The sequence below is a fragment of the Paralichthys olivaceus genome, chromosome 15 (assembly GCF_024713975.1).
Source record: "Paralichthys olivaceus isolate ysfri-2021 chromosome 15, ASM2471397v2, whole genome shotgun sequence".
In the NCBI taxonomy this organism is placed as follows: domain Eukaryota; kingdom Metazoa; phylum Chordata; class Actinopteri; order Pleuronectiformes; family Paralichthyidae; genus Paralichthys; species Paralichthys olivaceus.
Genome location: NC_091107.1, coordinates 7085683 through 7099248, shown reverse-complemented (window position 1 = coordinate 7099248; position 13566 = coordinate 7085683). Strand labels below are relative to the sequence as shown.

At 39.6% G+C, this 13566-nt stretch overlaps 1 protein-coding gene across 1 annotated transcript; it reads left to right on the top strand.

The window, feature by feature from the left end:
* LOC109635837 (sodium- and chloride-dependent GABA transporter 2-like) lies at nucleotides 1–10810 on the top strand. Its single transcript, XM_020097270.2, has 14 exons — nucleotides 1–1423; nucleotides 1546–1680; nucleotides 1913–2053; nucleotides 2340–2427; nucleotides 2701–2833; nucleotides 3803–3937; nucleotides 4028–4131; nucleotides 4432–4556; nucleotides 5329–5441; nucleotides 5551–5688; nucleotides 7674–7776; nucleotides 7962–8062; nucleotides 8215–8385; nucleotides 9431–10810. The coding sequence occupies exons 1-14, from the start codon at nucleotides 1168–1170 to the stop codon at nucleotides 9566–9568; spliced, it is 1881 nt and encodes a 626-aa protein (XP_019952829.2). The 5' UTR covers nucleotides 1–1167; the 3' UTR covers nucleotides 9569–10810.
* Nucleotides 10811–13566: the final 2756 nt, after the last annotated feature.

Sequence of the window (13566 nt, the reverse complement as noted above, 5' to 3'; positions counted from 1 at the left end):
CTCCCCGTGCAGCCAGGATGAGCTCACTGGTCTCAGCACCGCAGTCCGCCTCCAGCTCACTGTGCAGGGCCGCTCACACAGGGGGCCGTCGGGGGACTCATTTAAAGACAGCCTTTCTTCTTTAGGGTCAAGTGTTAAAGGGAACAAGCTGAATCAAGACATGTTCCTGCAATGTGACGACAACCTGCTGTGCACAGTCTGGCCACTGACTGTCAATGGCACTGTATCTAACAATTACTGCAGTTTGACCTAGAGGGCAGTGGTGAGTCAATGGAGCTAAAGAGTGGCAAAGATGGTTACCTGTCGGGGTTATACTACCTTAAGCGTGGCACCATTAAATGGTGTGCCTTTGGGCATTCGATACATTTGGCTATCGGCTCACGGGGCCAATAGTTGGGTTTTTGCCCAACTATTGTTCACAAATAGCAAGTCCCAACATGATTAAAACGAAAAATAAAACACAAATTTCGAGTATGAGAGTATGTGCAATTTGGTGCAGCTTGGTCAGTCAAGGGTTTATAAATGATTGCGACAGGACATTTATCCTAAATGGAACAAATGAAGTTGAATGACCAGCTCAGGCAGCAAAAAGTTTTTTTTCTGTTTACAGAGAAATTGGTAAAATTGCCATTCCTTTTCAAAAAATAATAATTTCATTTCAGATATATAATCAAGACCATGTTGGCCAGCATTAAAATTAAATGTGGGCCTTTTCAACCAAAAACGGGTCCCCTGAGTGTTGAGGAATGATTGTATATCCTCACACACTGCAAATGCCACTATATAATGTATTATGTATATATAGTGTATAATACATTATATCTGTGCACCATTAAGATGTAAGCAAGCAGAGGAAGATATAAGGGGAGGCTGTGGGAGACATCTTCAGACTCCCGGGGGACAATTACTCATGCTAATCAGTGACAATCTCAGCATCAAAAAGCGCCGTCATATAGGATCCAGACCTTGTTTTGGAAATGTCATTCATTCTGCGTGGCGATAGTAAATAAAATGAGAAGAACTTAAACATCTGCTTGTTGTATTCTGTCCTGGTCTTGTCTGGGTGCGGAGTTTTCACCGGAAGTGGCCCCACGGAGGAGGCAGAGGGAGAGACAGTGACTATATAAGAGCCGCTGTCACGTCGAGACTTTGCACATTTCCATTTGCATGATTGCGCACAGAAATAAGCCCAAGCAGCACAGCGCCTTTGGGAAACTGGAACGAGCGATGACGAAGAACGGAAAGAATGGACATGGCGCGTACGCCGCTGCTGTGCCAAACGGATACGCACAGAAACCCAAAGAGCTGGAGGGACGGGGATACTGGGGATCCAAGGCTGAGTTCATCCTGACTGTGATGGGCGCGATCATTGGACCTGGGAACGTGTGGAGGTTTCCTTACCTGTGCTACAGAAACGGCGGAGGTGGGTGTTTTTACGCAGCAACTTTTTCGCTCATTTGTCAAGTGCGAATTAACTGAAATGGAAAACTACAACCGAATTCAAATGTTCTGTCCAAACAAATGAAGATCTTCTCTGTCTTGCAGGTGTATTCTTCATCCCATACGTCTTGTTTATGTTTACATGCGGTATCCCACTTTTCTTCCTTGAGACTGCCTTAGGACAATACACCAACCAGGGGGGAATCACGTGCTGGAAAAAGATTTGTCCACTTTTTCAGGGTAAATAAAGAGCGATTATTTTTTCCCCTTGTTGTTCACTTTGTAAATCATAATGATACTGCATTGAATACATCAAATGTGTGGTTTCTTCACACTGGACAGCGTGCGTAAACGCAGCACCTGGCATTTTGACTGCAGCATCGTTTGGTTTGGAACTTGGGTCTGCGCATTAATCACTCCTCATTCAACAGATGATAAATCTCTGAGTCACCAGATTTCTCTCTTTCCTCAGGCATGGGCTTTGCCAGTCACTTAATCATCGCATTTAGCGCAACCTCCTACATCATCATCATGGCGTGGGCGTTCTTTTACCTCTTCTTATCATTCAGCCAGGATTTACCCTGGGCTTCATGTGGACACTACTGGAACACAGGTAACAGGGGGATCTCGACACTTGTATAGGTGTGAGTTATTGTTGATAACATCGCCTAAAATTAAGCAGGAAGAGTTTCCCTGAACTGTACAAGTCTGTGATTTTATAGCCTCCTTTATAGACTCTTAAAAACTTGATAAACACATTAACAAAACAATTTTCATCTTATTATCTCAGAGAAAGGGCATGTTTCATATTTTTTTTATGATATGGAATTTGAAAAATGTTTCTTTATAAATGGGCGTTTTTACATTCCCAGTGTTTTCTCTCTTTTCTGTCAAATTAGACTCGTGCTTGGACTTTAACCATCAAAACCTGAGCCTAAGCATGATGGCCAAAGAGAACAGCACTCTTCCTGTTGTGGAGTTCTGGCAGTAAGCACGTAGTCAACTCCTTCAACAAGTTGAACTGAATTCTTTTTTATATTCCTTCTTTGATTCTCACCTCATCATCTGTTCCTTCCCCTCATTTCCCACCCAAGTTTTTATTTTCTTACCTGCCTTTGTTTCTCTCCTTTTCCACCCTTTCACACGGAAATCCAGTTTCACCTACTTTCCATTATAATTAACCTCCGTCCCCTCCCTTTTACTTGTCAGTTTTTTTTGTTCTCCCTCTCATCTCCATCATCGGACCCCTTTTCTCCCCAGGCGGCGAGTTTTGAAACTCTCCAATGGAATCGAGGAAGTGGGCAGCCTGAGGTGGGAACTGGTCTTGTGTCTCATCCTGACATGGGTCATCTGCTACTTCTGCGTTTGGAAGGGCATCAAGTCCACAGGAAAGGTTCGCTGCTCAAACACGAAACAACATTCAAGACAAAATACCCCAAGTACTGTATGTTCAGGAGTTGCAAAGTTGGACACAGGCAATGTCTTTCTTGATATTTTACCTCTCATCCAGATATTCTTCACTTCTGACTGAAGACTGTGAGGTTTCAGGTTAGAAGTGTGAAACAATTCTAATTAGACTGAGACTAGGCGTCGCAGTCAAGACAATTGAGACAGTGCACCACAACAGGACGAACGAAACACGGTGACCACTGAGTCGTCCACTATAGAGATTAAATGAAGCTCTGGTGCAAACAATTTGAATAGATAATTGTTTGTAATCAAGTTACTGGAGTTACTGGAGTTATTGTTTCAGCTCTATAGTCGTTATGTTAAACATGCAGCTCCACTTCTACCTCTGACCTTGTTTACATCCAAGTATGATAGAATGTCCTCTGAAGTATCTCATGTTCATGTGTGTTTACAGATAGAAGAATTGTGTTAGAAACTTGCTCCTCTTGGCTGAATGTGAGCAAAAATGCACCTTTATCAGGCTGTTAAAGTTGTCAAAGTGATCACATGATCGATCTTTGTCTTTCACGCAAATAGCTCCTGTTTATTATGGGGTGTTCTGTGTGTTCATTTTAAGTTACAGTAGCTTTTGTTGTATTGGCAATAACTACACGATTGAGATGAAAATAGTCTTTCAGATGTTTACAAGTGGCTCACATAATCTTTTCATCACAACACATTTTGGGATGAATGAAGAGTTTTGCACTTTTTGATACCCTCAAAGTGGGTGATGAAAAGATGAACCTGATGAAAAGCACCACCGTTTTACTTCTGTCTTCTGGGTCTTTTCATTCAATCAATCAAATTATATCTGTATAGCCCATATTCACAACATTTGAGGAAATCATTTTGGCTTCTGTAAAGCAATCTTTTATGAACAACTTAATCAGATAGTGATGCTCTTTTCTTTCAGGCAGCCTACTTCACAGCCACCTTTCCCTTCTTAATGCTGTTTGTTTTGCTGGTACGCGGAGTTACTCTACCTGGGGCAATGGATGGAATCATTTACTACCTCTACCCTGACATCTCTCGCCTTTCAGACCCCCAGGTAAGAACAGATCCAACAATCTATCGTCCGATACGATTACCGGTATGTTGATTTCTCAGAGGCACACACACATTTGTTTGCTCTCTTCAGGTGTGGATGGATGCTGGCACTCAGATCCTTTTTTCTTATGCCATCGGCCTTGGGTTCCTGACCTCTCTTGGGAGTTACAACACTTACAACAATGACTGTTACAGGTAAGAGGAATACTAATACACATCTACACTACCCTGCTGTGAATGAAATGTTCCCCTGAATCATTTAAATCATTTTGAGGAAATAAAAGTATCTTTCGTGGGCAATTTTATTTCTTTTCAAATTATATTTGATGCAACAAAGCCAAGAAATAGAGTCTGATGTTGACATTAAACAAGATCAATCATTTAATGGGGAAAGAAGAGATCCTTTTGTTGGCTTGTAAAATTAACACTTTCAATCCATGCATCCACTCCACAGTTGCATACACATTTCTAGAACTGGATTCATTTTTCTTTCAGGGACTGTTTCTACTTGTGTCTGCTGAACAGTGTCACCAGCATCGTGGCAGGCTTTGCCGTCTTTTCTGTTTTGGGTTTTATGACAAATGAACAAGGAGTGGATATTTCGGAGGTGGCAGAATCTGGTAGGTACCGAATCAGTTAAGTGGTTGACAATTGTACATTTCCTGTCTGGCTTTTGGTAAAGTCGTATTTTTCTGGTAGACTTAAAACTCCTTACGCCATGGGTTTATTTTTTCCCCACCTTGATATTTTAACTTGTGGCAAATGGAACCATGTAATGCTGGTCTGTTGGCCAGTCCACCACTTTAGTCCAAACTTAAATAAGTCAGAAACTGTTGGACTTTTTTGTTTCATGAATTTTTGTACATCGTTGCCCTGATGGAAATTTTGAGTTTTGAGAAAAATGTCTCAACAATTCCCACTTGTTGCTTTGGGGCACACATTCATGGTTCCCTCAGGATGAACCACCATCATTTAAAAAATCCTCTCACTTTTAATTTAGCAGACCATTTGTTGTTGTTTTGTGCTAATGTTACCTATACTAACATGCTAAACTATGCTGCTGAGCACGGACACATTGCGTTATGTTTGCATCTTTAGCACTAGTTCACATTTCATGAAAGTGAGAATTTAAGACATTTCAAGTGTGGGATTCATTTCCAGTTTTATTGTGTACAATCTGCCTCTAGTTATTAGTGTTTTCTGTCAGTCCTTGTGTTTTACTTGTTTTTCCCCATGCAGCAATAATTTGATTATAAAAATACTTAAAATCATTTAAAATTGAATGGGAATCCTTCCTCCATTTGCTAACTTCATCAAGTTGTTTTGTATGTTTACACTGTTGTCCATCGTGTTTAATTTATTTGTTGTGTTTGGTTGCGTGTGTGTGTGTAGGACCAGGGTTGGCTTTCATTGTCTTCCCACGTGCAATCGCCATGATGCCCATGCCTCAGGTGTGGTCAGTGTGTTTCTTCGTCATGATTATTCTGCTCGGACTGGATAGTCAGGTACTGGCGAAACCCCATGTGAATGATTGAAACAATGGTTAAATGACTGATTGAATGAATGAATGAATACACTAAGCTCTGACTCTCTCCTCTCGTTGACTCCCTCCAGTTTGTTGGGATGGAGTGTTTGATGACATCACTAGTTGATCTGTTCCCAGCTCACCTGCGCCAGGGTTGTAGGCGTGAGCTGCTTTTGCTGGCTATCTGCACTTCCTGCTGTCTGCTGGGACTCTTACTGGTAACAGAGGTCAGTGTAATACAGTCCAAACCCTTACATAACCCTTCCCTAGTGTTTTGTGCCATAGCATTTACAGAGCAATTTATTTGCTTTAGAAACTGGTTAGAAGTACAGAGGGCGAAGAAGAGAAAATCAGCAAAGAGGCATAAAATCACGACAGCTGAAGTTAGCTCTTCTTAATGTCAGATCTTCGTCTGACAAATCACTCCAGTCAACAGTTAAATTATAATCATTTGGGCTGTATGTTCTTGGTTGAAGCATGGCTGAACAACATGGTGTAGCAACAATGATGACAGAGACCTGTCCTCGTTAAAGTTTTATCAGTCAGTGCGATAAAACAGAATTGAGGAGAGGTCGCAGAGATCTATTCCACACAGTTGGTATGCAAGAGTGTTAAACATGGAGAATTGTTCAGTATGTGAACTATCTCTGGTCATCATTGTATATTTTATACAAAAGTTGAAATTCTGGTTGAAAAGTTCTTAAGTTAAAAGTCCTTAAGCTCTGTAATATAAGGAAATCAACTTAACCATACAGTCATGAACATTTCAGTAACACCCCCCTGTCTGCCTTAAATTCTGTTGCTCTATTAAACCAGGATTACCTTTCCAAGATTATTACAGAGAATGCTGGGAACTCACTGGCAGCCCTTTTCTTCAAAAAGAAAGTCACCTCAATCAGAGGTATAACTAATCCTTTTAGTTGGCCCAAAATCAAAAAGATACACACTGAAAAGTAATCTGACTCATCTGACTCCTTGGATCAGAAGGGACGAGTCTAGGTGTTATCATAGACTCTGGCCGATAATAACCTATTTTTTCCACCATAAAAACATTGGAAAGGTTCAGCCATTTATAAATCAGACAGATACTAAAAATCTGATTCCTGCCTTCATTTCTAGCCGACTACATTACTGTAATGGACTATTTACACGCTTCCCAAAAAAAACAATAGGGAAACTCCAGCTCACTCAGAACTCTGCAGCTCAGCTGTTAGCAAGAACCAAGAGGAGAGGACACATTGGACCAGTTCTAGCTGCTTTGCACTGGTTGCCTTTTTATTTTCCTTTTCTTTTAAATTTTCTTTTAACATGTTTTTATGTTACTTAAAATCTTTTCTTTTATATAAATTACATTTATAACATGTTTTTTCTTTTTTCTTATCTTTATTGGATGTAAAGCACTTTATTCAACACTATTGTATGACAGGTGCTATAGAAATCAAGTTTATCGTTTTACTTTTATTGTTTTTATCATTATAAAAGTAGACAAATGAAAACAAAGGCAAAAGAAAACATAGAGCCCCTTGCTCACTCTCCCCTTGGCTGCTAGAGCAAGTTCCAGTGGTCGAAGGTCACAGTGACCCATATCAATCTGGGAAAAAGTACGTAGAAATATGTAAACAGAAACTGCAGTGGTTGGCAGAGGCATACAACCGCAGTGCGATAATTCTTGGTCTTTTTGTTCACTGAGGTTAGTTCTTGGACCTCAGGTTTTCAACCAAACACAATGAATACTATATTCACAGTACTGGCGAGCCTTCAGCCAGGTTTCAAATAAAGAACGACCTATTACTCTGCGAGAGAGCAAGCAAGAAAAATGCCAAACCCTACAGAGTCTGTCTGACCAGATTTCTGATAATATTTTGATCAATAATAATCTTCACCAGTAGCCATAGACCACAATTAGATACATCAACAAAAAGACGAGTTGCAGAGCTGTCAAAAAAAGCTCCATCTCACATAGAGATTTCCACTCACATTTTACAATAATATAAAATCACTACAAGTAGTGGAAATGTAGGTGAATCCGCTGCTGGATACGACTTTTTGAATTGAAATGTAGGTCACAGGATAATTGCTTGCTTTTAATGATTGATTTTCCAGAAGATTTGCGAGGGATCCTTTTGTTGATGGTAATTTGGTTGATGTAGCTCTTAATATTTGTTGATTGGTTTATACTGATAAAGGTTGTTATCGCTGCCCTTGTTTTTAGGGAGGGATGTACCTGCTCCAGCTGTTGGATCATCATGTCTGCAGTGGCACCACGCTGATCCTCCTCTCCCTTTTTCAGTCTGTCAGCATCGGCTGGGTCTATGGTAAGTCACACACACACACAATACAACTAACCTACTGTAGTAAAGACTAGATCCTTCACGTTATGAGAAAAAGGTTAAAAGTGTTTTTAATGGGGTCACGACACCTGTATGGAGGTTTGCTGTGGTGATAGATTTAATCTCAAAGGTGACATTGACCTTTCTCTGATCTTCTCTTTTACCTCAAGGTGCTGATCGTTTCTATAACAACATCACAGACATGATTGGTTATCGTCCATACCCATTAATGAAATACTGCTGGTGCTACATTACTCCCATCACCTGTTTTGTGAGTCCTTTGTCATTTGATTGTCTTGTTTCCAAAATGTTTCTTGCCACCTCTCAGAGAAAAGAGAGGACCACCTCAGCCCACAGTCACAGTTATAAATTACACACAACATTTAACTTAACATTAATCCACTTTCTCTCTTCCGTTCACAGGGCACCTTCATCTTCTCTATTGTCAAATACTCCCCGCTGAAGTTCAATAACACGTATGTTTATCCACTGTGGGCCAACATCTTGGGCTGGTTCATTGCCACCGCCTCCCTCTCCCTCATTCCACTGTTTGTGTTAGTGAAAGTGCTGCAGGGAAAAGGCACTCTACGACAGGTGAGCACGATCCTCTCATTTCTCTGAATTGTTTAAACACTGTGAAGTAAACCTCTGATCAAACTTTTCATTTTGTACTTGTTGATGATAAAAATATACTTGTGCAGCTTTGAGGGCTACACAGACCACACATGTAGCTGGAACCAATCCCGCCACATCTTAGGATAACTCACAATACTACAAAAAAGGGGGGTGGGTGGTGCCTGCGGCATTAACACTTTGCTAAGGAAAATCATGTTTTTGATTTGTTACAGGATCTTTTGGGTCTGTGTGAAAGTCTTTTCTTGCTTTGCTCAAATCTTAGGTTCATAGAGGGACAGGAGACTGTTCATTTCTCTGTTTGTGCAGAACCTTTTCCAGATGTACAGTTTTGCAGAAATCTCCTATATGTCCTCCTAATGTATGGTGATATTAAAACCAACTAACCAACCAAATATAAATGAAACCTACTAAAATGGGAGTATGGAGCTCCACTGAATAACACCTTGGCCATGGGTTATAGGTTTCTTCACATTCATGAATCTAGACAGTGTGATTCGTTTTCAGTCATTTCCTGGTTCCATAAATCCACATCTGCTCACCAGATGTGCTGGTGGGATGTTCTCTAAGAATTATGCATTGCTAACCGGACTCATGTCTTCAGATGGACTGAACTTGGGCATGATTCCTTGTCATTGTTGATTTTGAACTTAAGCAGGACAATATTACTGTGCCGTTCTGGCCAACTGGCTGCTGGGAGTCCCAGCTATTTAACTTGTAGGGTCATTAGGAGTCCTTGAGGTTACCTTAGAGGACCCACATTGCTGTTGATTTCACTCCCATCGACCCATAACGACCCCCAGTGAAACCAAACAGTAGGGTGGGTCCAGACTGGGACTACCAGCAGCCAGTTAGAACTGAAGAAGCCTCTTGGATGAGAGGTAAAACATCTTTAAGAAACTCCACCAAGTCCAGTTGACCTGTTTCTGGCACTTGGATAGAAAAGTATATTTCCCTGCCCTGTCTGCACAAGTAATTTGACTTCTTGTTTCTGGTCTATATTCAGCGGCTCATATTGCTCTGCCAGCCTGTGGATGACCTCCCCTGGAATCAAAAATGTCCCCCTGCACCAGGAACCAACAGCACTGCTGTCTACACAGCAGAGCTAAAACCTTTATCTAACACTGCAGAAGTCATTCAATGAGCACTAACAAGTTGTTTAGGTGAATCCTACTCTGCAAATGAGTGTGCAGGTCCTCTGGTCTTGTTATCGTCAAACTGATAAGAGTTAGACACGAGAAAGCCCAAAAAAGAGAATGTTCAGTAATGATTTACTGTAGACATCTTATACCTTGACAAGCACTCTTAAAGGTGCAGTGTGTAAAATTTAAGTGAAAGGGATCTATTGGCAGAAATTTAATGTAGAATAATCCTCATTATGTTTTTGTTTCATCTAAATTGTATGAATTGTAGTTTTCTTTACCTAAGAAAAGGCCCTTTATATTTAAATACTTTATATTTACATGGAGGAGGGTCCTCTCTACGGAGGCCGTCCATTAGTCCAGACTGGACAAACTAAACACCAGTTTTTTGACAGTTGAAGGCTACCACATCTTTCATGTTTGGAAGGAGAGGTTGAGGTGAGGGGTGTTCAGCTGCAACATGCAATTTCAACTTTCACCTTTAAAGGTACAGTGTGTAAAAAAATATAAAGTAAAAAAATAAAAAATAAAACTACCATTCATACGATTTAGATGAAACTAACTAATGAAAACATCATAAGGATTATTCTACATTAAATTTCTGCCAATAGTTCCCTTTCACCTAAATCAACCAAACCTTAGTATTTACCATCCATTTTTGCAAATGTTTACTTACTGTTACTTACTTAAAACTTTTGCTTTCTATATCTAAAAAACAAATGAATGTGCCACTATTTGGGCCTCACAGCTCCAAGCATTTGTTTTCATTTCTTTCCGACCTCTGAGACTCCAACGAGGAAAGATTTGTGCCTGAAATAAACATACTGAGAAATGTGCAGAATATTTCATAATCATAATGGAATGTGACCATGTTTTCACAAGTCTCTGGAATTACTTGAGTTACATTTTGTACTCTTGGAATTACTCTACGCAACAAATAGCCAAAATATTCCCTCAGAGGGATACAGCAGCATCTGTTATTTTATTTCTGTGACAGACTGTACTGTTAAAATGCTGCGTTGTATTGTGTTCGTCAAATTATCAGTGCTCTTGTACAAGAGTTTATCAGCTGCATCAGTGCAGTTTAGATTAACTGCAATACTGACGCAAAGAGAACTGACTGAACGAATACTGTATGTTTGTAAATCTACAGCATAGGATGGGGTACAACAATGTTAATCCACTTTATGTGCCACTAGTTGAGAATAAATAAAAGAAAATAAAAAAAATAATTTTCACATGAACTTGGTATCTTGTCTTTTGATTTTCAATTCCTTTGGTTATGTATTTTGTCTACCTCAGGTGTGTAAAATATGAGTAAACAAGGGGTGTAAGATAATGTGACTTTGATTCAATGATGTTTAAATAAGAGGGCATGGACCTTTCATTCTGGTGATTGTGTGCCTCTAAACGTAAAGCAAAGAATTTGCATCAAAGTCATAAATTAATGACCACCAGGATCACAGAAGTGTTGGGTTGTTCTGTGGAAAGATTCCAGTCTTGTGTTTGTAAAAATAACGAGCAGGACTGCGCTCCAATGATGAAATGATGCACAGATGTTGGAAACTAATGCTGGTCAACAAGTCAATTTGCCCCAAACTGTTACCAGCTCACATTCTTTTAGATTTCTGCTGTTAAGGATTCAGCACCTAGCTTCACTTGCATGCATATTTCATACAGTATATCCTACACCATAAAGAATAAACTTATTACAATTAGGACAAACCAAGAGTGGATTAATCTCTTGAAATAATAACATAAAATAAATAATAACCAAAATATCTGTAGGGTTTTGTCTGTCAGGTCCCACTCCTCCTGTTGCTGTAAAATGAACCAGAATAGGTAAACGGCTGAACCATCTTTGATGAATGTTTAAAACCGAACACCTGCTCCAAAAGTCAGTAAAATGTCTCCAGATTATGTAATACACTAATTAGTGCATTCCTGAAACAGTGTTGAATTTGCATTCTGCCTTCTCTCCTACCTTCAATGCTCACACTTTTAATTTTAATTCAGCCAAATCCCAGATATGCTGTGGTTTTAGCTACATTAAGTCGTAAAAGAAGACAAAATTAGAAGCTCACTCATGTCAAAGCTTGTAGATTTGTTGCTTGGTAACTGCAGGTATCTGAAAAGTTGTTAAATATAGCGACAAAGGTGTTAAATTGGTAACACTACCTATAAAGGCCCCCAGATCACATCATCGAAACAGTTCACCAATTCATTTTGAAAGAGCAACAGCCATTCAGGATTGCCCCAACACTTGGCTGACCCACCAATGGTGTAACTGTACCACAGTCAGCAACAGATGTTCATATTTATAGGGCTGCTATTGCTCTCCAGCCTAAAGCAATTGACCTCTGACATTCGTTCTCACATACATTTAATCCTTCATTTCTGACTCACTGGAGTTAAATGACTTACAATTTTATCCTGAGATATCACGTTCTCCAGGATGGCGGTGGACGAAAGGATGGATAAGGACAATTCGAAAACATAATGCATCGTGCCACGGCATAAAAATGTCTAATGTCATGATACATTACCTACATAATAAATCATTTCATACAGATGTCGAAACAGCAGATCAGGATATTCAAAACTGGGAAATAAGAGGGAGACTTGAAAAGGATATCTGTTTCGGGTTAATGTTCCTTCAGTTTGACCGATGGCAGATACGTTGGAACAAAGCAAAGAGCAGCAAATAATTTTTTTGTTTGAAGTAGAAACATCTTTATTCATACTCATATGAATAAAGATGTTAAGGCATAATGTAAGGAGATAGAGTAAAGACTGAATAAGCATTTGATTGATCAAATCATATTCAGAGCTTTACTAATGTTCATGGCCGTCTCTATTGAAACCCTCTGATTAGAAGTTTTCCTCTCATTAGAAATCCCACATTCTTATCACCACCACCAGTTCTCCTTCATGGTGATTTTCTTCCAACTGGGAATCTGTCTATTCTCCGATTTCTATCCCTCTTGTTTGCAACATTTCTTCGAACTTTCGTCATTCTCTCTTCCTCTTTTAAATCTCTCCAGATTGAAATTTGTTTGGCATCTTGTTTTTATCTCCAGGCACCCTTTACTGAGAACTATACTAGAAATGAGGTTTACTGTCAACACACTGGATGGATGTGAAGGAAAATGTGACTCTGATTTATTGTTGTGATTTTGCAGATTCCATTTTTTTTTTTATCAAAGTGTCAGACAAAAACTACATAGCCCGACCACTCAAAAAGGTTCCAAATCTACCCAAAAAGTCCAGAGTTCATGTGACTGTGCAAACCCTCACCTTGTAGCAATAAAAAAAAAGAGAATTCCTGGTCATAAAAGACAGTGCACATTGTGTCACAAGTGATTAAGGGGAAACTGATGTTATTTTTGGACTTCGTATATGTCTCCAAATTGTTGCCATATGACAGGTTTCCCTTCAGATGAATTCTAAATGTTGCTGTTCTATTGAAACCGTGACCTCAGACGACTTTAGCTGACATTAACTGACACGGGCTTCATAAGTTTTGTAGCTTTTCAGTGAACAGTGTTTAAGGATACATCATCCCGACACAGCACCTATCGTTGTGTTAATAAATAAATGTTTATTATCCTCCTCTCCCTCAAATGAGTAAAAACTAAAGACAAAGCAGTTCAGCAAGTCGTACTGTCGGTACTCCAGTGAACATTACAATGTGAAACAAGGGGAATAATCAACATCTGAAGACCTGATAATGTGAAATCACTACCTGCTCAAAGAAGGTTTTGTTTCCTCATCTATCTGTTTAATTGTTGTTTGATTTGTTTGTTTGTGAGCCAGATTAATCAAAAATTATGGGATGGATTACAGGGAAACTTGGCAGAAGGAAGCAGTATGGGTCAGGAAAGAGCCCATTAAATTTTGGTGCAGATGCAGATTAGGGGACGAATCCAGGAATCTTTTTTTACTTTTAACATTGCATTTGTATTGATTTTTTTCAGAAAATAATTCCTGGCTCTTGATG

Coding starts and splice junctions, on each gene's coding strand:
- LOC109635837 (XM_020097270.2), top strand. CDS start 1,168: ATGATTGCGCACAGAAATAAGCCCAAGCAGCACAGCGCCTTTGGGAAA. Junction 1,424..1,545: donor GTGCTACAGAAACGGCGGAG/GTGGGTGTTTTT, acceptor TCTGTCTTGCAG/GTGTATTCTTCATCCCATAC. Junction 4,132..4,431: donor TACAACAATGACTGTTACAG/GTAAGAGGAATA, acceptor TTTTTCTTTCAG/GGACTGTTTCTACTTGTGTC.